The sequence below is a fragment of the Chrysemys picta genome, chromosome 11, assembly GCF_011386835.1.
Source record: "Chrysemys picta bellii isolate R12L10 chromosome 11, ASM1138683v2, whole genome shotgun sequence".
In the NCBI taxonomy this organism is placed as follows: domain Eukaryota; kingdom Metazoa; phylum Chordata; order Testudines; family Emydidae; genus Chrysemys; species Chrysemys picta.
Window position 1 is genome coordinate 40,544,718 of NC_088801.1, and position 24,207 is coordinate 40,568,924.

Below are 24,207 nucleotides of genomic sequence, written 5' to 3' on the forward strand. Positions count from 1 at the left end.
ACAACACTGCCTATTTCAATTCTGTTGGAGTATTTTTTGTGATCCACAACCTTCTATGCAAGACCCTTGAATGCCTTTAATCTCTTGCACATAAACTTTTCTAGTCTAATAATATTTAATTTAGTCCCAAAGATGTCTCAGAACTTAAAAATTCTGGAATATAGTATAGAAGTCCAAGCATAATCATAGTCTTCTATCATTTATTATAGCAGACTTGTGTAGATTCTAATAAAGCAGAGAAAAGAGAAATATATTCTTTGTAAAACTGAAAAAAAACCTGAGCAATAAAATAAATATAACTACAGAATAATTAAACTGATTAATTTAATCTGTCAAAGTGGAGCATCATTTAGTCTGGCAAAATGGTATGCATCAATGATACAGTATCCGCTCGTTGAAACTTTAGCACAAGGTACTTTGAACTCATCAGGTTTTCTGTCAAGAAGGGAACACCTGGGCCTTATTCTGATCTGATACTAGTGTAAAACATGTGCCATTCCATTGATTTCAGCGTGCTTACTCCTGGAACACCATCAGTGTAAATGAGATCAGGACCAGGGCCATACTCTTCAAAGGTGTTGATTGTAGGATGCAGCGCAGCGATTCCCATACGAAATGCACATTTTTATTGAACTGTAAAGAGGTATAGGCCGGCTCATAGAATGTTTTGGCTGAGTAACTTGCTTACTTGCCTTTCTATGGAACCTTTTTAGGATATATCTGGGTTTTTACAGTACACCCAATTTGGATGAAATTGCCCTCTTCCCATCCCCATTCTCATACACACAAAGCCCCAATAATCTGTCTTTGTACAGGGATCACTACAGGAACATATGCAGTTCCCAACGCATAGACAGTCTGTTGGCTTGCAACACAACCTCACACCAGGGTACTCCGTAGTAGCCACTGCCTCTCCACATGGGCAACTGTGGATGCAATGGTACTGCCCCAGCCTACCCCAAACCTCCTTACACACCAGCCTCTCCTGGGCTGATATACAAAATCCCTTGGGATGGGAGCACACAAAAAAGACTGTTGCGAACCCCTGAACAGCTACTTCACCTAAAGGGAATCCACCCCATGCCCCAACACAGTCCCATTGCGGAGTGAAAGTAGCACGGAAAGCCTGGCACTGGCTCACAGCACTGGAGGGTGGATTTCATCCTTTCTGAGGGCATGTTGGACTTACTCCCCTGCACCACTTTTGGAGCTGTCTGTCACTAGTGGTAACTGAGAGCTGTCTACAAAAGTACAGGGGGTTTGTTAAATGGCATGAAGATATAGTCAGTGCTTGGAAAAGGGAATACTGTTTTTCACACTTCCACCTTTAAAATATTGCATTCACAAACAAGTGAACTAGCAATTTATTTTTATGATGATGATCAGGGCCCTAAAAATCCTTATTTGCTTTCAACCACTGAGTGAGGACAGACCTTTTTAAACATGGCAGCTAATCTCAGAACCATTTCTGTCTCAGAACTCGGGCTGTCTCAGCTGCTAAAACCTGCTGTTTTAAAGGCATTAGAGCTGAACATCTACTGACAGCACCTGGGTTATTTATCATTATGTATAACCCACTACACTATGTTTTATTATGCTGGATTTACACGAAAGATAATAGCAAGTGAAAGATATTTTTGCATATTTAGCTACAGTGAGGTCCCAATATTATGTTCCTCATTCAGGCAAAATTCCCATTGATCTGGGACTTCTGCCTGAGTGAGGAGTGAAAGATCAGGCCCTTCAAGTAACCACGCAGGCAATCAATTATAGAAATCTATGTTTAACTGGCATTGTTTCTTTATTTTTTAAGAGCACCTCTCTCTAAAGCCCCCTTTCTCCCTCCCCATACAAAACTGAAACAAGAAATGTAATGCAGCAACCTTCTCTGTACCGGTGTCTGGTTGGCAACAATCTGCCCTGACCTGAGACATGAGCCATTGTTAAGGGTATAACACATTTACATATTTTGCAATAAAACATCAGTTATTTGCATTACTGTGTCAAGTTTTATTTGATTCTTTCACCTAAAAATGACTCATTTTCCTTTCTTGTATTTTAAAAACCAACTACTCTAAGCTTGTTTGAGAATAATCAAAAATTGCCCATTTAGCTAGAAGTCATTTTCTTTTCAAAAGGCAAACGTTATTTAATCTTTCAGCTGTTCATTGTGCCATCATAAATACTTTCTTTTCAGCACAGTTGTGGGGACTGAAATGAGCCCACTAATTGCCTCCCATTTCGACTGACATGTGGTGGTTTAGTGGAAAGAGAACACAGCAGGGAGAAGGAAATAGGAGGCTGAGAAAATGAGAGCTAATTATTTTCACTGCCTCATGTCAGGCTCTGTGTCAGCCTTGTTTTTACAAACTGGAAGGTTTAGCACTAAATAAAACAAACTGGCGTCATGTTTTTATATACTGGCAGTGTCATGGAAGCAGCTGCACATCTCAAAGACAATATAATGCCTGCATTCGCATGGACACCATCTGACAGCCACTGTGAGCCACTACTAATGAGGATATCACAGTGGTGCCAAGTGAAAGGTGCTGAATTATGTATGATTCTTCATCAGTACAGCAATAGTCCTGTACATCATTATGAGACATTGTTTTGCTGAAGAGATTAAAACATTCTTAGTTCCAGACCCTGCAACCTATACACGCTACAAAAGGTTATTAATGGAATTTTTAGGGAGAGTTTCTTGTGGATTTCTTTTTGGTTAAAAATATCTCATGGGACTAAGCAGTGGCAGGTCATGACACTATATATAAAAAGAAGAGAAGCAAATTAACCATACTTGTGTTATCTTCCTTTAAATCCGGCATAATAAAATGTAGTGTAGCAGGGTTATACATAATGATAAATAACCCAGGTGCTGTCACTAGATGTTCGACTCTTATGTCTTTAAAACAGCAGGTTTCAGCAGCTGAGATAGATAATAGCTAAGAATGTAAAGGAGCTACCAGGGGCCTAAATCATCAACATGCTACTACTTTTAATACCAGCATGACCAGCATTTTTTTCATATTTGTTTCATCTTGCATTACATCTTACATTTTTCAATGTCCAGTTGCCTGCTAAGATGCTGTTTCCATTTTTCCTCGACTCTTAAACTTTTTTTTATTGCAGCAACGGAATTTAGAAACATATCCTAAATTCATGTCTCCTTCCAGAATGAGATCTCTCCCCAGAGAGAGAGTTTTGTACCTGCTATAACAAGAGGTGTGATTTGTTGTTTAAAGCCCCTGGCTGATCTTTTATGTTTTCCTTTCATTTTTCATTACTGACATTAATATTTGTTGGTTTTAAGGTGAGTGAGATGATCACAGGAATAAACAGAAGGCCTGGTTTTTAAAGTGTTACTATTATGGATCTTAGGAATAGTGAGTTTGAAATACTTTTATGATTTGCTTTTCTCTTACATTCCTATAGCCATTTTCAGAGGCTGCTGATTTATTGGCTTGTTCTAAATATAAGTCAGAAATGATCTGCACTCAGAGTTCGAGTGTTTGTGCCTCAGTTATGCAATTGGCTTCCTCTTCATAGTTCAAAAGCTAAATCTGTTTTATTTATTTAAATCAAAACTGAAAAGATAGATATTTGACAAGGCTTTGTGTTAGAATAGTAAAGTGCCCAGGGAAATCTTTTGTGAAGGACATTGTGTAAATATATTTATAAACAGAGTATTTTTTAATGTGCCACTTCCACAATATATGGTTTTTTCCCCACTTTATCCAGGTAGTAAACTTTGCCTTGACTCAAGAGACCTTTATGGCCCTGATTCAGCAGAGAACTTAACCACATGCTTTAGTCCCAATGAATTAAATAATTTGAATTAAGTGCTGTGCTGAACTGAAATGGACATAAGCATGTATTTATGGTCTTTGCTGAATCAGAGCCTATATATTAATAGGGAGAAGTAGAGCAATAATCTTTTCTAGTTTTAAGCTTCTTTGAACTGTAGAATGCTAGTGTTGCTTACGGTATGGTTAAACCTAAAGATTAGTACAGGGGTAGGCAACCTATGGCACGCGTGCCAAAGGCGGCACACAAACTGATTTTCAGTGGCACTCGCACTGCCTGGGTCCTGGCCACTGGTCCGGGGGGCTCTGCATTTTAATTTAATTTTAAATGAAGCTTCTTAAACATTTTAAAAACCTTATTTACTTTACATACAACAGTAGTTCAGTTATATATTATAGACTTATAGAAAGAGACCTTCTAAAAAGGTTAAAATGTATTACTGGCACGCGAAACCTTAAACTAGAGTGAATAAATGAAGACTCGGCACAGCACTTCTGGAAGGTTGCCGGCCCCGGGATTAGTATATACTTAGGGAAAGTAGCTGACTAGTAAACTGACCCCACAAGTGTCTTGTCCACAAATCAGGCTGGTCTCTTCTTAATTTAAAAGATAAGTATTTTAAAAGGTGAAATAGCAATATTCCTCAGGTAAAATAAGATGTTCATTTTCCAATGGACATAGAGGGCAAATTGAATGGTTTGGCCTGTGACAGACACAGAATTTTGAGGAGGAGTATGGGTTTTAAGGGATAAGGTTTCATATCTCACTGTATGAAACTGCAGTTTAAAGAAGAAAAGGCCTTGCTCATGCACTGCTCCTAGTATAGCTGGGTCCACAACTGTTTGGACCCAAATGGTTTATTACCCTATCAAAGAGGCTTCTTCCTGTGGGCCTGATTCAAAGAGTTGCTATGCACCTTTACTTTGCTGTTGAAGTCACTGGGAGTTGCCAGATGCTCAGTGCCTGTCAGGTCCTATTTTTAATGCGGTAATTACAGTTTTTCCTTTGGAGATAGTGGTTTGAATCACATTCCTTATCAAAACAGATTGATGTTCATCAGATTTGGTTTGGAGGGAGACTTCACCAAAGCAGCACAAACTCCTGATTTACACAGTAATAGGCATCCTGAAACAAGATTCTGCAGTGCAAAGCATAGGAAGTGAAGTGGTGGTGATCTCTAAGTGCTTTGCTATGGTCTCTGGACCATATACAGTATTACACAGAAATACACAGTTAAGTTTGTGCACATGGAGAAATTGAGGCACACAGACTTGCCAAAGACCACGTGGCAATTCAGTGTCACAGCCACAATTGCAGCTTGGGGGCAAGATTTCAGCAGAGCTCATAATCCATATTACAACCTAAATGAAGAGGCCAGTTTTTCAAAATGCTCCACACTAATGAGGCCCCAGATCTCCTGACTCCCAGTCTCTCTGTTCTGTTCACCAATCAGTAAGACACAGAAATAGACTACACTGCTTCTCAATTAAAAATCCCAGGGCCAGGCCAAGGAGTCAGAGCATGGACATCATTTTAAGTGTGTTTAAGAGGTTTGCCGGAGTGCTCAACACTTCACAGGATCAAGCTTTTTGCAAGGGGTTGAGTGCTTCTGACTGGTGGTTCCAATCCAGAGGTTCTCAAACTGGGGGTTGGGACCCCTCAGGGGGGTTGCGAGGTTATTACATGGGGGGTTGCGAGTTGTCAGCCTCCACCCCAAACCTCGCTTTGCCTCCAGCATTTATAATGGTGTGAAATAGATAAAAAAGTGTTTTTAATTTATAAGGGGGGTCGCACTCAGAGGCTTGCTGTGTGAAAGGGGTCACCACTAAAAAAGTTTGAGAGCCACTGCTCCAATCCCACCAGTGGGACTACTCACCCGCTTACAGCCAAGCATGTGCTGAAGTGCTTTGCTTGATCAGGGCCATAATTATTATTTTTATATGAAGTCCTGAGCTCCTTGAACTCTAACTGAAATTAACAGAACTAGAGGGCGCTCAGTATCACACAGGAGGGTGCTTGGTACCTGATATAACTGGGCTCTAATAACTTGTTGCCCCTTTATTCAAGTGGTTTTTTTAGTGGCATTTCTTAGACTCTCTGATCATTTGTTCTTGGATTCACGCGGAAGGACTCGTCTGGGCCCACTGGTATTAACTGGAAATAAAGCTGATAACTCAGCTTCTCTCTACTGCTCTGTTACTCTGTCTCAGCTTGCTTATGGAAACCTTCCATGCCTGCTCCTGAAACAGTATTTACCTGTTAGTGTAAATATACATGCTCTATCTTCCCTGAGCCTCCCAGAGGAAATTCTATCATTTAAGAAACTAAAACACTATCCAAATGACCACTGTTTCTCAGCTGTGAACTAATAGGAGTGCTACCAAGAAAACGGAAAGGTTCATTCACTTTGGATACTTTTATCCTGAAAAGAATCCAGTAAGAATGTATTCCAAACCTTTGTTTTTAACACATTGAGGGTTTTGCTGATTTTGTTTATTTTTTGTTTTGTTTCTTGTTCTAAAATGGTATTATTCTCTTTTAATACTAGGACTGTAAATGGAAAATGTATATGGAGATGGATGGGGATGAAATTGCAATAACCTACATAAAAGATGTGACGTTCAACACTAACCTACCTGATGTAGAGATTTTAAAAATGACAAAGGTAGGGTTTACAGCCTTTGTGAATTCATAGATCTCAAACAAAGACATTAAATACCACAGCAAGAGAGTTTTGTGCTTGTGAAAAGCTGAGTCTCCTGACAGCTTTTAAATAAAATGCATTATTTTTGAAGATTTGTATCATAATGGGAGTGATTTGTTAATATTCCCTATTAAGCCAGGCTAACAATAAAGCAATATGAGAGGAATCATTTTAAATTTTCTTCTTTTACTTCCATGGTATTTTTTCTTTATTTGTTTACCACATTGAAATGAAAGAAAAAGTGCAAGTGATGAAAATGTTCCACTTATTGAAACTCCCATATCCTATGTGTATTTTTTTAAAACTCTGACTTCGTTATGAAACGCTGCTCTCAAATGTGATAAGGTCTTAAAACCTACCCTTACAACCAAGATCAGAACTCAGTGCAAGGTATGGAACCTTAATTCCACAAAGTCATAGAAAAGTAGTTAACAGCCAATGCATAGAAAAGTCCCAGTAATGGGGGGAAAAACCCTGTCCGTTAACTTTAGTAACTCAAGCCCTAATGGCACCATAAAATGCAGCTTGTGACCATTGTTTTATTACAAAAATGGGAAAATGTGGCAAAGAAATGGAGTGGGTAGTCGGATGTATTCCACATTGAGCACCGTCAGTGAAATACTGAGCATCTTCAACTCCACCTCAATGGGAGTTTAACTTGACTTCAGCATTTGCCTCTAAATATTTACCAGCCAATGACTTGACTGATTTTAATCTAGGAGATGGAAGTTGTTTTGATAGGCAGGGCACTCTGTTTGCAGTTCATTTGTAATTGATTGTTTTTTATTAATGTGACCCACCCTAATACCTTGGCAATGTGTAACAATATACATTTCTAAATGAAAAAATATGCAACATCTTGATTGCCAATTAGAATGCTGCTCTAATATGCCCTGATGGAAAAACTCTCATGAATGGCTTTAACTGTGTACATTCCTTATTCAATGTTCATTGGCTGTTTTGTCTTACAAACAACTGCTGGATCCAAACCCTCAACAGGGAAAATAATAGGAAATAACAAAATATGGTGTTACCATGATAGGCTTATGACACAGAATTTCCCCCACTGGAACTAACACTAATGCTGTCCTTGTGTTTATGTGGCCACTGAATGCTGGAACCTTTATTATTAGTGTTAAGATTTGTTAGTTTTTGCATTTTCTCTTGTGAGACACATTTCTTTGTATTTCATTTCTCAAGGCTTTGCATGGTTTTTTTCTGTTAAAATTTTATCAGTATTAAAATTAAACAAAATGAGATTGTCCGGTATAAGCTTAACATTCAGCATACTTCTATGTTCTTTTAACCTAGAGGAGAATATCTTCAGGAATCTAAGTATCTGCTCTTGTTGTTTTTTTAAATTTCCTCTTTGTTGCCAAGAAATTAAAAAAGAATGAAAGAAAATGTTAAGGTCCCTACAAAAACATTTGTGTTTCTTCTGCTTCCTCTGTAAAAGCAGTTAGCTTAAGAATACTATACTCCGCAAATACATTTTATTGTTAATTTAGTAATTACTAAACAAGGAAGTAAACAATTTTGAACTGTGTTTCTTTATGTCCCATTAATACATAGGGAAAATATGGATGCATTTGCCACATGAAAAAGGACAAAAGCTGTAGGGAATTAGTTTTTTAAAAAAAACCTTTTTGGTGTAATAATAAAGCAATCAAATGACAAATAATAATCCTTTCCCCCCCCACACACACACATTCTGTTTATTTTTCCCTTTTCAGCCACCATTTGTAATGGAGAAATGGATTGTGGGAATAGCAAAAGATCAGAATGTAGAATGTATTATTACATATGAGGTAAGTACAGAAAAAGTAAGGCAAATACTTATCCAAGTTGAAAACCTAAAACATGATTTCATTAAAAGCTGGTAGCAGGGCATTTTGACTTTGCTGCATACTGTAATCAAGGTCTAGCACTGCATAATTAATTGTAAAATTTCGAGTTCTGATGAAAAACTGAATGATGTCTTCAGAGACTGTGTGTTCAGACTCCTGGATGGGACAGTTCTCTCTCCCTCAAGTAAGAAAACTTTTTTATTTAAACAGTGGTCAATATTGCTGGTGTTTGTTGAAGAGATGTGTTTCTTACCTTGTCAGGGAAGTGCTAATTAGCTGAGGAACAACAGGAGGAGGAAGAAGGTGAGGAGAGAAACATAAAATAAAATCTGGAGACAATTTAGCACTGTTTAACCTGATGGAAATTAGACTTTGTATTAAAAGGTTTTGCTTACTTACAAAAAGTGTTTTATAAAGACCAACGGCATGCTTCACACTGAGGCTAATAATTGAAATCCCAGCTCTGTCCTGAGGCGTGGATTCAAGCAGTGCTATAGAGATAGGAAAATTCTGGACCTAGCTTGCTTGCCTCAGAAGTGAAGAACAGTGGTTTTCTCTGGCAGGAAGACTAACCCCAGGTTCCTTTTAGCTGGTAGTGTCTCAGAGGAGTCCCAGGGACAGACTGCAGGATTAAAGAGCTTGCTACTGTAGGCAAGTTACCATGAGGGGAACCCCTGCAACAATATCTGCCTACTGCCTATCTCTTTTAGCAGAAAGGACTGTTTACTTGAAGCGTAACTTGATTTAGTTATTAAAATATTTGTTAAAAAGCAAGGCATTTCAATCTTGCCCTCGTACAGGATATTAACTGAAAGGGAAATTCATTTTTAGCAGAATCATAAAACTGTTATCCAAAAGCCTCTGGATTCTAACAATCTCTGAGATCAGGCTAGAGGGTTTTAATAAAGAAACCATGTATACGAAATGATAACACCCTCAGAGTGTTATTGGAAGGTCACTGGCATGGCAGTTTGTTTTGTTGTGTCCTAAATTGTAATCTGTTCTGTTTCTTGAATAGGGTGATGTTAGAGCTCCAAAAACCACCAGACACATACATGCAGTTCAATGGAGTAAAGTGAAAGCTCAGGATGAGGTGAAGTCAGTACAGCTCATGATCCAGACCTCCCTCCCAAACTCGGAAGGCAGGCCAGGAAGCAGGTCCAACTCAAGTAAGTCAATATGTTTGAATGGCATTAAATTTATTGCTGAAAGATGCAAAACCTTTAAAGAAGGACTAGCAAAAACTCACTAACTAAAATTCCATTTCAGCAATCTAGGTCCGTCTCACTGCTTTGGCAGGGATCCGTGGTAGCTGTGATGTCCTGCTGGGATGTATGCAGGAGTAACACAGCAGAGCCATAGCAAGCCAGTGTAACTTTGAGGGATGTGAGAGAGAGAGACACCTGAAATGTTAGGTAGTCGTGTGCTGATTGGCCCAACCTGGTTAAAGGGGGATTATTCTGTATATGTTGCTAAAGTAGTGGATCTTTGAGACTGTAAATAATTCATGGCAATAAGTTGTCACTATGCTGTGCCCCATGCCACTTGGAGCTTCACAGAGACAGCAGGAACAGAACTCAGGTCATCCTGCTCCAAAACCCACCATCTCTTCCCATCTGAGTTAAAGAAGAATTTGTGCTAGATATCAGTAGTAAAGGGCCTAAAAAACTAGTTGAGTAGATCTGATCCGATCAGGTAGAGGGCATGCATGCACCCACACGCAAGTTCATTACAATAGTTTATTTGCAGTTTATCTTAACGTCGCCACTGATGTTTTAATTGTAAGTAGTAATGGGAGGTAAATCAATCTTTTGTCCTAACTAAATAGCCTGTTAGTACTCCTGAAGATGTTCCCTTCCATCTGTCCAGTCTTCAGTTGTCTGAGGGCTGGTCCCCACTTAGTCCGGACTTCGGACTAAGGTACGCAAATTCAGTTAATAACGTAGCTGAATTCGAAGTACCTTAGTCCGGACTTACCGGGGTCCAGACGCGGCCGGAAGTCTCCCCCCGTCGACGCCGCGTACTCCTCTCGGAGAGCTGGAGTACCGGCGCCGATTGTGGGCACTTCCGGGATCGATCCGGGATCGATTTATCGCGTCTTAACCAGACGCGATAAACCGATCCCAGAACATCGATTGCATGCCTCCGGACCAGCCGGTAAGTGAAGACTAGCCCTGAATGTTGCTTTCTCACATGCATACAGTTTTACCATCTGTCTGAGCCCATCATGCAAGCCTTTCCAAACTGGAGGTTGGTCTGCAGAGTGTGTCAGTGCTCAGCAAGCAGGGGTGTAAATCGACATTGCTCTAGCATGCTGCACACTAACTGGCCGTGTGAATCCTGCTACCAGGCACTAGAAGTTCTGTAACGCTTTGACGTACTCCAGTTTGAGACAGCAGTATGTCAGAGCACTCTGTGGGACCTTTAGTGGTCAGTAGCAGTATCTGCATGGCACACTAAAGTGCTGCAGGTTTGCACCCGAGCTTCCTGAGCATGAAGAAACCCTGTAGGTTTGCCCTGGGTTTCATACTCTTCTCTTTAGCACATTAATGGAGGTTGGACCTATGCATCAATGGGCAAGTCCAGTCACTGCTTCCAGGACTATGGCCGTCCCCCAGATAGTGGAGCCATGAATGTTTTCACAGCACAAGGGAGGAGGGTAGATTCCAGGGACTATGCACAGAGGGCACAGCCATGGCAGAGCTCAGCTTGACAGGGGCTCCATGCTCAGGGTGGAGGGGTGGGGCCAGGAGATTCACCACTGGGAGGATTCTTCAGTCCAGTTCGGCAGTGGGATCACATTATAGATACAGAGTAGCAGCCGTGTTAGTCTGTATCCGCAAAAAGAAGAACAGGAGGACTTGTGGCACCTTAGAGACTAACAAATTTATTAGAGCATAAGCTTTCATGGACTACAGCCCACTTCTTCGGATGCATATAGAATGGAACATATATTGAGGAGATATATATACACACATACAGAGAGCATAAACAGGTGGGAGTTGTCTTACCACCTCTGAGAGGCCAATTAATTAAGAGAAAAAAAACTTTTGAAGTGATAATCAAGCTAGGACACTACTGTGCTAATAAGCGATGGTCACATAAATACCACCCTATACCGGAAACCTACTGACCGCTACACTTACCTACATGCCTCCAGCTTCCATCCAGGACACACCACACGATCCATTGTCTACAGCCAAGCTCTAAGATATAACCGCATTTGCTCCAATCCCTCGGATAGAGACAAGCACCTACAAGATCTCTATCAAGCATTCTTAAAACTACAATACCCACCTGCTGAAGTGAAAAAACAGATTGACAGAGCCAGACGAGTACCCAGAAGTCACCTCCTACAAGACAGGCCCAACAAAGAAAATAACAGAACACCACTAGCTGTCACCTTCAGCCCCCAACTAAAACCTCTCCAGCGCATCATCAGAGATCTACAACCTATCCTGAAAGATGATCCTTTACTCTCACAGATCTTGGGAGACAGACCTGTCCTCGCTTACAGACAACCCCCCAACCTAAAGCAAATACTCACCAGCAACCACACATCAGTGAACAAAACCACTAACCCAGGAACCTATCCTTGTAACAAACCCCGATGTCAACTCTGTCCACATATCTATTCCAGTGACATCATCATAGGACCTAATCACATCAGCCATACCATCAGGGGCTCGTTCACCTGCACATCTACCAATGTGATATATGCCATCATGTGCCAGCAATGCCCCTCTGCCATGTACATTGGCCAAACCGGACAGTCTCTACGCAAAAGAATTAATGGACACAAATCTGACATCAGGAATCAAAATACTCAAAAACCAGTGGGAGAACACTTTAACCTGTCTGGTCATTCAGTGACAGACCTGCGGGTGGCTATATTACAACAGAAAAACTTCAAAAACAGACTCCAACGAGAAACTGCTGAGCTAGAATTGACATGCAAACTAGACACAATCAACTCCGGTTTGAATAAGGACTGGGAATGGTTGAGCCATTACAAACATTGAATCTATCTCCCCTTGTAAGTATTCTCACACTTGTTATCTAACTGTCTGTCTGTACTGGGCTAGCTTGATTATCACTTCAAAAGTTTTTTTTCTCTTAATTAATTGGCCTCTCAGAGGTGGTAAGACAACTCCCACCTGTTTATGCTCTCTGTATGTGTGTATATATATCTCCTCAATATATGTTCCATTCTATATGCATCCGAAGAAGTGGGCTGTAGTCCACGAAAGCTTATGCTCTAATAAATTTGTTAGTCTCTAAGGTGCCACAAGTCCTCCTGTTCTTCTTTTATTATAGATACAGATTGCTGCTTGTGGGGCTGAAGTAAACTTCACCCAGTGGCTTGTGGGAGGTCATTGTCCTTGTCTTCCCCCCGGCCTACCGCATCTTTTCAGCACCCTGTCCAGCTACTCAGGCTGGGCTGAGGATTTCCCCCCGAGAGAATATAGCCCATATTCTAAAGTGTCTCAGTGGTGGGCCTCAAACTTTAATCCATGAATAGTCACTGAATGGCTTTAGAGAGGGAGCGCACAGTAGCTGTAGTGTCACGCCCTGATACCGCCTGGCAAACACTGGTTGAATCAATGTGTGATGAAGATGTATCTGTCTGCCTCCATATGCTGACAAACTGACTCTTAGCCAGGAAAAAAAGAAACGAGCCAGCTGTGAGCAAGAGGATCTTTCCCCTCCCTCCCCCCGTGTCTCCTCCCATCTCTTCCTTCCAATAGCTGTAGGGGAAGAGAGTCTTCCCCCAGCCCCTTCCTGGCTCCGTGGAGGGAGTGTTCTCAGTGGCTGTTATCCTGGCCTCCTCTCTCCACACCACACAAGGGGGCAGGAGTACTCCAGTCAGCTCTTGTCTTCTGCCTCCCTCTGTTCTGTTCATGGGCATCCTGAGGCAGTGGCAGCTCCCACAATGCCAGTGAGGTTTGCTCTGCCTCCGTATGAGGAGCAATGCTGTGATCTGGATTCTCTTGCTCTGCCTCGCTGTCTGGCAGAGGAGGCAGGGTGTTCATCAGAGCCCTGGACACTGAGCTGCGTGCAGGGCCATGAAGAGCTTCAGCGTGTAGCTCACACTGCACTGGAGGGTAAATCCAGCCTGCACAGAAGTGACTAAATGCCAGCAGTGCTGTGAGGAAGAATGGAAATTTGCATTACAACACATCTCAACATGATCTCTTGGGCCAGCGTGGACTTGTGATTATTCAGTTCCAGAATCTTTATGAACAATGTTTGTTGTGGTTTATTCAATGAGATAAATTAAACAGGCTTTAAACTGAGATCACTGCACTGCTCAGACCTCTTTCAGAGCTGAGTGCACTTTTGACACAGATGGTCAAACGCAGCCCTGCTGTAACTCCATTGCTTTCAGTGGAGTTTTGCCTGAAAATCTGCCCTCAGAACTCATGTTATTATAAAGACACACATAACTAGAGGCAAAACTGAGCCCAAACTAAATGGAGCCCATCAACATTCAAATATAGGAAACTTTTTTTTAAATTGCCAGTTCTACTATGGGCTTATGTGTTTAATATTAGTAGCACTATAGTATTAGACAGACCGACAGCAGATAGCAACAGACTGGAGAATTTGGCCTGTTAGTGCATCATTATAGGGTCCCACCTTGTTAATAAACTATGCTGGCTCCATATTATATCCTTGCTAATAATTCAGCCTTGTTTCTCACTACTGTGACCCTTGTCTCCCTCTCCTCCCCTTCCTTTGGTTCTACACCCCTTTACATCTTGTCACTATGAAGGTTGCAAGTTCTTCAGGGCACAATCTGTCTTTTATTATATGGCTGTACTGTGTCCCACACAATGGAGTCCTGATCGGGGTCTCTGGGTACTACTGCAATACAAATAATGTATGAGAGTAACAACAAAATAATGGATTGCTACTATGTTTCATATCATGCCTACTGAGCCATAAGATTTGTCCCACCCCGCAGAGAGATCGGGGTAGTTCCAAAGCTGCCATCTGAGGATGTCCGGTGCAGGCCCCTCATCCTCACAACCTCTGCCTGCATAATGGGGCTGCCTAGGCCACAATCACATCTAGGACAAGGAATCTAGTTACAAGACAGTGGTCCCCTGACCCAGTTGTAACACAACTCTAGTTTGCAATGCAGATGGGACCTAAAGTATGTTCTGTAGGGATATGTCTACACTGCAATAAAATATTCACAGCTGGCCCGTGTCAGCTGACTGAGGATCACGGGACTTGAGCTGCGGGGCTATAAAATTGCAGTGTAGATGTTTGGAGGCGAACTCTGGGACCCTGAGAGAGTGGGGGAGAGAGACCCAGAGCCAGTGCTTCAGCCTGAGCCCAAACATCGACACTGCCATTTTATAACTCTAAGGGTTTGTCTTCATTGCAGAGTTAACTCAGGTGACTAGCACCCAGTTCAACCTAGCCCAGGTGTGAGCAGTCACATTGCAAACCCGGACCCGAGTTAGGGTGTCCTCGCTGGTGCTGCACTCACCTAGGTGCATTGCTAGGACTTCAAGAGGCATCTCCCATGGTTATTTGCAGTAAGCTGCACTGCTGTAGGATGCATTCCCAGTGAATTGTGGAACAACTTGTCTACAGTTCTAGGCATGGCGGGAATTGTGGGAAGCTGCTGGAGGACTATCAGTACTCAAGTGATTAAGCCTGCATCCTCACTGTGTGAACGTGGCACCTGAGCTCTAACCCTCCCCCGCAGCCAGGCCAGCTAGCCTGGGTTTAAAGCACCACCAAATTTGGGTGAGGGGCTTTTTTTGTATTAATGGGAGGTTTAAGGGCAACACCCAGGTCAGACCCTGAGTTAACACTGCAGGGAAGACATACGCTCACTGGGCTACATATTTATTCTGCATACAGAATGTGTCAGAACCAAGATATCAGGATTTCTAACTCTGAATCAAGCAATGGGGAGAGGTAAAACCTGCTCTGGCCCCACAGAGATATTCAAGGCATAGAAATAGTTTCATTGCAACAAACAGGTGAGGTCTCCACTAGGAAGCTGACAACACTTGTGCAAAGAGTGACACAGAACAGCCATTAAAAACAGTAAGTGTACTACTTCAGCTGCATCAAAGAGAGCATCTCATTCAGGGGATCAGTTAGTGGTGGTTTCCCTGATGTTATGAGATGGCTGCTTGCCACATGAGGCCAGGAAGCAGGTGTGCTTCTGCAAAATAGTAACAACCAGAGTCCCAAATTAAAGTCCTGAGGCTGCTATTCCGAGGTATATGAGGTCCGTGTTTTGCATCCACAGGCTAGTGAGAAGAACAGAGGTGACTGAATATAATATGCAGTGCCTAGAAAGCGCAAATACTCATACTGCACACATTTCTTTAAAACTGTAACTTACCAGGAGAAGGCTAAGAAACCTGGAAAGCCATTCACATCGTCTTTTTCAGGAGAGTTCATCTTTGTGTGCAGACAGAGCTGTCTGACATGGAGGCATCACAATCAGCCCTTGACAGGAAAGACTCTTCCCTTTTGATATATTTGACATAAAATTGAAGTGATTTTAATCCCTCAGGATTCAACTAAAGCCTGAGGAAGGGAAAACAAATATATGGGGACTTCCCCCCACCCCCCCTTACCAAGCCTACAAAATGGGAATGATTTTCTATTAACTCTCTAAGAAGAGAAGATATTTAGTTTGTGTGTACACTGTAAAGGACAGTGCATAAAACCAGACCTCTGGAAATTTCCCATTGCAGATGCTGTGGTAACATCTCTAGTAAAAGACCGTATTCATGACAGAGCTATTCTTCCCTCAGAAAACCAGCAATAAAATGGAGGAATCTGAAATCCTCTGCTATAGCTATTTGCATTTCAGTTGAGTTTAAGCAGCCTGGAAATGCCAAGTCTATGGTCTCCTACTAGAATATTAGCATTTTTTAAAGGATAAATCCATTTAAATCTATTTTGAACAAAATTACTTCAGCTTCATCCTGTATGTATATTGTGTATATATATTGTATGGCATCTCATACAAACAGGCCTGATTTTCAGAAGGGCTTCAACTCAAGGTGTGGGTGCTAAGAACTTCTGAAAATTAGCTCTCTCTCTGTCTTCTGATTTTTAAAGCATCCATCAACGTAGATTAATAAATTTCCCAAATAAATTAAATCTACATGGCAAGGTCAATAGTGGACCTCATGAAGTCTTCTGTTCTCCCTTCCTTGGCTGTAGAAAGATCTGCTTGTAACATATGTATAATCATAATCAGTTTTGAGGAATCTTATGTATTTTCTTTGTTTAATCTAATTTGACTTCATTCTAATTTTATTTTTCCATGTTTTATATTTTGATATGGGTGCAGCAGGAAGGTTTTTACAAAAGTTTTCTTGTAACATGCCCTACAGGTGGTTAGACTCTGAATTAGTCTGACCTCATTACACAGCTGTTATCCCCTCAATCGAGAACAATATTTCTGGCTTTGATGCACTTTGTAAAGTGCATTGTCCCACAGGTGCAGAGCTGTCTTGGCGGGTCCTAGATGGAGATGTGGTTCTGACCTGTTGATGATTTTGAAAATCAGGACCAAGTCGTTGTACAGTTTGGAGGTGATGAATGCAGGTCCACAGAAGCCAGATCCTCCTCCAGGATGAAAGAGCAGTTTCCTAGTCAGATGCATGTGGAAGAAGGCATTTGGCACTAGGGATGCTATTTGTTCATGTAGGCTTAATGAAGAGTTGAATCGGAATCCAGGCCTTCATACCAGTTAGACAGTTTCTCCCCTGCAATTTGTCTGTGGAATGGCGAGGACAATGTCCAGGCTATTTCTTCAACATATTTGCCCCTTCTGACCAACATGACTTCAGTTCTGTTTGGGTTGAGTTTGAGACAGCTGCTCTTTGTCCAGGTGGTGATCTCTTTCAGGCATTGGGACATCCTTGTGATCTTATGGGTTATGCCGGTACAAAGTGAGATCTACAGGTGGGTGTCACTGGTATAGCATTGGCAGGGGAGCCCATAGCATTTTGCCCCCTCTCCAAGCAGTCTTAGGTGGATATTAAACAGAAGGCGAGACAAGCTCTTTTTCTGTGGGTCCTGCAAATGAGGTACTTTGAGGGGAGGACCAGTTGTCCATCACCAATCCCTGTTGGAAGCCATTGGAGTGATGCACCATCTATGTTACATAAGTGGGACAACAGCATCCTATGGTCAACTGCGTTCAAAGCTGCAGAAAGGCCAAGAAGTATGAACATTGAGATATAGTCTCTATCCATTTCAATGAGGAGCATGTCTTTTAGTGCTACTAGTCCTTTGTCCTGTGCCCTGGTTTGAAGCCTGATTGTGCAGCATGCTGTATGTTGGCAGATGTCACATTACTGGAATGTGGTTGCCACTATTCTGTCAGTGATTTTGATGAAAAGGGGCAGGAGTTGGAGAGAATTTGCTCATCCAGCTATCTGAGGATCTGGAGGACAACAGGAAAATTGACAGGTTTGAGTCTCTGAAGAAAACATTGCTTATTCTAGTTTGCAGGGGTTTTTGCTTTGCAAGAGGGGCATAGACCTGGTTTGCAAGTAGTGCCTTGAATATTCTTTAAGGGCTTCATCATGTATGAGGGGACCCTAGAAGGGCTACATCTTCTAGGGCTCCATCATCAGGAGTGGTATATCAGTAAATACTATCTGGTCCTGTTTCAAGTTTACTTCTGCAGTTAGTTCTTTCACATACTTGGTTGATCTTTTCTGTGAAATGGGATGAGGGCTCTTCATGCTGGTTGGATTATGTTATCCAATTCCTTATTTGGAATACCTCTGCCAGCTGTGATTTGATGGCTGGATGGCAAAGGAATAGAAGGTGGGGAGGAATTCATGTGGTTTTTTTTGGGGGGGGGGGCATGGAGGGCGGGAAGGTGGGTGTTGCTTCTGTTATTGCAGTGGTGTAGTTCTGCGAGAAGTCTTTGTGTTGGTGGATGAATTCAGATCAGGTTTTGCATCACTTCTGCCTATGCACTTCATTTGATGTAATTTATGTGTGAACCCCAGTGATCGTTTGGTCGGTGTAAGTGTAGAGAGTGACTTGGGACCAAAGCATCAGTAATACTGGGCGTCAGATGATTATATAGTTGTATAAGCACCCTGCCTAGTAGCTGGGTGGTTTGGTCTCCTACAGCATGCTGAAAGAACAGATTTCCTTCCCTGTATATAGGCCATTTTTGTGACTTTCGGTATTTTATTGGCTCCATAACTGTAGTCCTTGGCGCACTTGCTGGTGGTCCAGGTGGACAGCCGGCCTGTCACATGATATTGTGGCTCCTTGTTTCAAGCTTCTTTTACAGGTCTCTTCTTTGCAATGTAGGCCATGGAATCATTTCCCAACGGCAGTAGCTGAAGACAGATCAGAGGGGATATTTAAAACTAGACTACATAAAACACAAGAAAACATCCTATAGGAAGCAAACCTGCTTTGGTGGGTAGATGGACTGAATGGTTTAATAGGTCTTTTCCATTTCTCACCTCTATCATCCACACAGGTGACACTATATGCACCAGTTAATTGATGCATTAAATAACATTGTATTGAATATTGTAATACCTGGGATTAATTTCTGTCAGGCAGCGAGGGAGGGGAATAATTTGACTGATATATTATATTTTGCTACATTCTTAGCAGCAATTACTCTCTAGATATTTTGAGTCCTTATCACAGGTCTTTATTAAGTGGGAATGCAGTTTCTTGGCAATTCAAACCATGTGACTCTTGTTTCCATTTATATTTCAGGTATAGATGTTGAATGGATGCACACTCTAAGAATGCGTCAAATGGAAAAAAGCACTTCACACCAGCATTCCCATCCCCACAGTCCTAATAGTGTGACACAATTTTTACCATATCTTCACAACCAAGACTCATATGCTGCTGCTCTAAGACGGACACGAATTCCTATTAGCTATCAGATTACACCGATAAATCATTCCAGAAGTTCATCTCCAACCCCATATGGACTGATGAGAACTCTATCGTCACTACATCTTAATTCAAAGGGAAGTAGTACCTCTAGTGCAGCTTCTGATAGCCCTTCAGAAAGGGACAGATCGGCAGGCAAAAGCAGGAATAGTTATATCAGTGACTCTGGACTCTCCATAAATGGAAGATATAGTGGAAAAAGCCCACAAACTGCTTCTGCAACACCTAGACGCTCTGGAAAAATGTACAGTTCTTCCCAGTCAACATTCAACCCATCAAAGTCATATGACCACAAAAAGCACACACACTATCCCCATCAACCAAAGTCCATACCAGGTATGCCTTTGAAAACAGAAGGCAAACCTAAAGAAAATGATGAAGAGACCAAAGTTAATGAAGGTGGATGGATAAAGGTAGAGTATTCAAAGAAATCTCATAGACAGAGTACAGGCAAGTCAACTAAAGAGAGACCAAAGGGAACTTGGCGGAGCCGGAGAATGTTTTGAAGAGGGGACTAGCTGACATTTTCTAGAGCGTTTTTTTCCTTTAATTTAACAGAATTTTTGGTTTATACAATGAAATCAAATCTACTGTTGTTTAAAATTTTTCTACCCTTAGTATATGCCTTCTAGAAACACTACCTCTCACTGAGATGACAGCCAAACTCACTCCGTCTGAAGTATCTATCAATGGCCAGTGTTGGAAGACAGGATACTTGGCTAGATGGACCATTGGTCACCCAGTATGCCCATTCTTATGTTCAAACAGAGAGCAGAACCGGGGTTCCGCTAGTCACAGCTCCCGCAAAGAACATCTGTCAGGGACAGCTCCTGGTCATGATGTTTTCATTCCAAATGTTGGTGAATTGCAACTGCTTTTCTCTCCTCCCTTTCTCTGCTGGTGTCTCTGGTTGGCTGGGAGTCCATTACATTAGCTTAATCATTCAATAAAAACTAAATAAGATAACTGTGTATCATAAGAAAAAGTTCTTCTGTTCATTCTTACCAAGTGACACCCAGCAACCTCACGCTCTGGATGCCAATACTGGTGCCCTGATGTTCAGGAAGAGACCATTATCTTATTTCACAACTCTCAGTATAGATCTCCCCTCCATACCCCCCCCCCAATTCTGCTCTATCTGCTCTTGTGCTTCCTCCCTCTGCTCCCAGTTTGCCCTCCACTGATGACAAATCCCCACATCTCCCTTCATTTAAAGCCACAGTTACCATATATTAGCACACTGTGAGACATGGATTTGTCATGATCAGAAGGGGAAAAAAGTGACAGATGTTTATGCTGTTCTTAGGAGAAAAAGAGAGAGAAATTATCTTGACAATAGTTACATCTAATTCTATTGAAGCCTGTGATAATATTTATCCCTGTGCAGCAGGCATTTTTTAAATTGCATTTTAAGTGCTATTTTGTCTTGCAGTCTTCAAGTAGTAAAGAGAAGGTCAGCAAACTTTGTGATTAATATGGTCTGTAACTCCACTGAGAGGAAAGACGCAGCTGTAGGCCTGCTTCTCTTCAGAAAGTTTCTTGTTGATCTTTTCACTCAAATTGGATTTCATGCAATTAAAAAAAGTTAAGATTTCCCAAGATGATAAAAAAAAAGAGCGAGATTGAGAACAGAAAAGGAACCCAAAGCAATGATGGCACAAGCTTAAAGCTGAAAAGCTGTAAATTAGGGCATGGCTACACTTGCAGATATAGTGCGCCGGGAGTTAAACCAGCCCTTGGAGACAGCAGCAGGGAAAGCGCTGCCATGTGTTCACACTGTCAGCTGCAAGCGCGGTGGCAGAGAGCAGTGCATTGTGGTAGCTATCCCAGTGTGCAAGTGGCTGCAACGTGCTTTTCAAATGGGTTGGGGGGGTGGAATGTGACAGGGAGTGTATTGTGTGTATGTGGGGGGAGAGACAGTGTGTTTGGGGGGCAGAGAGTGTGTCAGCATGAAACTAAGGTGTCCAGATGTCCCGATTTTATAGGGACAGTCCTGATTTTTGGGTCTTTTTCTTATATAGCCTCCTATTACCCCCTACCCCCTGTTCTGATTTTTCACACTTGCTGTCTGGTCACCCTAGTTCATACAGCGGCGGGGAAAACCCCGATATCAGCTCCCACCCCCATCCCTCCCGCCTCTCTCTCACACACGCATGCACAAACACTGCCTTTGCAGCAGCAGCATTCCACAGTAATGGTTTGCTTTGTCCGGGGGAGCAGATAAGCAGCCGGCTGTCAGAAACGGAGCTTTGAAAGGGGATATCCACATGCCTGCAGCCAAGTTCAAAACAATGATCAGACTGGCCACTTGACTTCAAGGGATTATGGGACGTTTCTGGAGGCCAGTCACAGTGCAGTAATGCAACACATCATCCACACTGACACCCAGGCGTTTCAGCCAAGGCACAGCAACTCTATGCTTCTCGTGGAGGTGGATTACTGGGGTGCTCCAGCCGCATTAAGTGCCTTGCCAGTGTGGACACCTCTGGAGTTAGGGTGCCCAGGGCTGATTTAATGCGCTCTAACTTGCAAGTGTAGCCAAGTGATGACTTTTGTTGAGAGAGGCAGCAAATTCCAGCCTTGCTGCAACATGATTGTGAGCAACCAGCGGTCCTGTAGGACAATGGGCAGGACTTTCTGGATTGCAGCTACAGTCAATTTTAATGAAACTGTTTGTAAGGTGTAAGGTTGAAAACTGACCCGAGTCCACCCAATTTAAGATTAATCAATTTTTGCCTTTATTTATACATTTTTCAGACAGAATTGCTCCTTATAATTCCTGATCATATAAAAACAGATAAAATGGAACAAGCAGGGGACCAAGTTACTGAGTTCCCTGGTATCAGGAGCCTCTTGTCCACTTCAGGATGGTCATCTCAGTTTCTGGTCCAGCATTCTCCAACTTGGGCCCTGTTCGCTTGGTTTCTTATATCTTCCCACATTACATATTCATTAGCTTTCTTCTAATCAACGATGAACATTGTGTCTTACATAACCTGTACAATACTCATGTGCAAGCTTCAATTTAAAAAACTTTTGCTATCTACACTGTTTTCATGTCATTCTGTCTCATGTCACGCTACTCCTGTTTCTCCTAACATAGGGACTTTTTAGCATTATGTTTTGTGTATTTTATTGTATTGATTAACTTCCTCTTATCTATGTCCTCCAACACAATACATCCCATGAACAAAACATCACCTTTATCCTGTCAGCTGTGAACATTATTTAAGCCCACCTACATAAGAGAGAAATTGGAACGTCAACACTCATGTCAAAGCAAAGGCTAGGCCAAAGCCTTGGCATGAGTACTATCATGGCTCATTCACTATACATAATCATAAACCTTTAACATCAGACTAACTAAATGTAACCGTTATATGTACCATTCAGTAATTCTTCAGCTTTGAAAACTGTAATTCAATACTGTACATGCATATCCTAAATTGTTCATTAACCTTTATTTTTTGAGTAGGGGAGTTATGGAGAACAATGTGACCTTAATGTTAGCATTTTCTTATTGTTTCCAAAGATGGATTATCAGGGGACCTTTTGCTCAAAGTCTAGCATCACACTTGTATATTATTAAAAAGCATTGTCAATATTTTGCCTGTTGCATTTTGAGGTACTTATGCAATTTTAGGGCCTAGGTATTTAATTGTTCCCCCACATATTGACTCTTTGCCAGCCAAAATAAGATAAGTGACAACAATCCTATTTTTGCAGCAAGTCTCAGAGCCCCAGATGACTCAAAGTCACAGGGCTCCTGCCATGGGACTAAAAATAGCAGCGTAGACATTCCCACTTGGACAGGCACCTGGGCTCTGAAACGGGACAAGGGGGAATGGGTCTCAGAGCCAGAACAGCAATGTCTGCATTGCTATTTTTAGCCCCATAGCTGAGTGAGTTAACCCAGGCTCTGAGACTTGTTGCTACAAGGTTGAGTTTTTTTGTTCTGGTTGTTTGTTTGACATGTAGACCTACCTTTAGAATCAGTGGTTCTCAAACTTTTGTGCTGGTGACCCCTTTTCAAATAGCAAGCCTCTGAGTGTGACCCCTCCCTCCTTATAAATTAAAAACACTTTTTATATATTTAACACCATTATAAATGCTGGATGCAAAGTGGGGTTTGGGGTGGAGGCTAGCTTGCGACCCCCATGTAATAACCTTGTGACCCCCAGTTTGAGAACGCCTGCTTTAGATAGATAAATGAGTGTGGATTCCCAGGTATTATTAGCTTCACTTCAATATTCACCAACACAAAGTATCAAATATCCTTTCCTTTGAAGCTATTTTTCAACACTTTATACCAAACAAATAATGGATTGTGAAGGCTGTGCAGTCAGTTTCTGTTCTGATAATCAGCTTGTCACAGGCCAAGGAGAAATACAGAGAGAAAAGTTACCTGGAGCTCAAAAGTCAGGATAGGTTTTATTGTGCAGGGACTCTGGGTTAATCCAAATTTACAACCTGCAGACTGCTCTGTTTTACACTGAGGATTTAGAATGCTGCTCACGGATTGAGGATCAGCAAGCTGCAAAAGGTGCCTTTGTCCCTGTCTCTCCACACTTGGTCTGAGCACAGCTCAGCTGGTCTGAAGAATCTGGGTAACGAATTTTAGGTGCTGATTTAAAAAAAAAAAAAAGAGAGAGGTCATAGAATAAACACTGCACAACTGTCATTGTTTTCCTAGAACTTGTCTACACAGGTAAATTGACCAGTATAATTGGTTCAGAATAAGTTATTACAGAATAGCTTCCCCTGTGGACACTCTGCTCCAGAATAGTGACTTTATTTCAGAATCATTACAGAACAGAGTAATTAGTCCAGAACAAAAGTCACTTTTATTCAGGAATGGGGTGTCTGGAATATTTTATTCTGCAATAGCTATGCTGGTCAATTTCCCTGTGT

General features: G+C 41.8%; 1 protein-coding gene across 4 annotated transcripts in view; it reads left to right on the top strand.

Annotated features, from left to right (window-relative positions):
* MAP3K20 (mitogen-activated protein kinase kinase kinase 20) overlaps positions 1–22,900 on the top strand; it is a 133,985-nt gene extending 111,085 nt beyond the window's left edge. For all 4 annotated transcript variants that reach the window (XM_042860727.2, XM_005300410.5, XM_042860725.2 and 1 more), the window contains exons 17-20: positions 6,356–6,472; positions 8,245–8,319; positions 9,377–9,527; positions 19,111–22,900. In XM_042860727.2, coding sequence (XP_042716661.2) covers positions 6,356–6,472; positions 8,245–8,319; positions 9,377–9,527; positions 19,111–19,802 — 1,035 coding nt within the window. In that variant the 3' untranslated portion in view covers positions 19,803–22,900. The remainder of the gene's footprint in view (positions 1–6,355; positions 6,473–8,244; positions 8,320–9,376; positions 9,528–19,110) is intronic.
* The last annotated feature ends 1,307 nt before the right edge of the window (positions 22,901–24,207 follow it).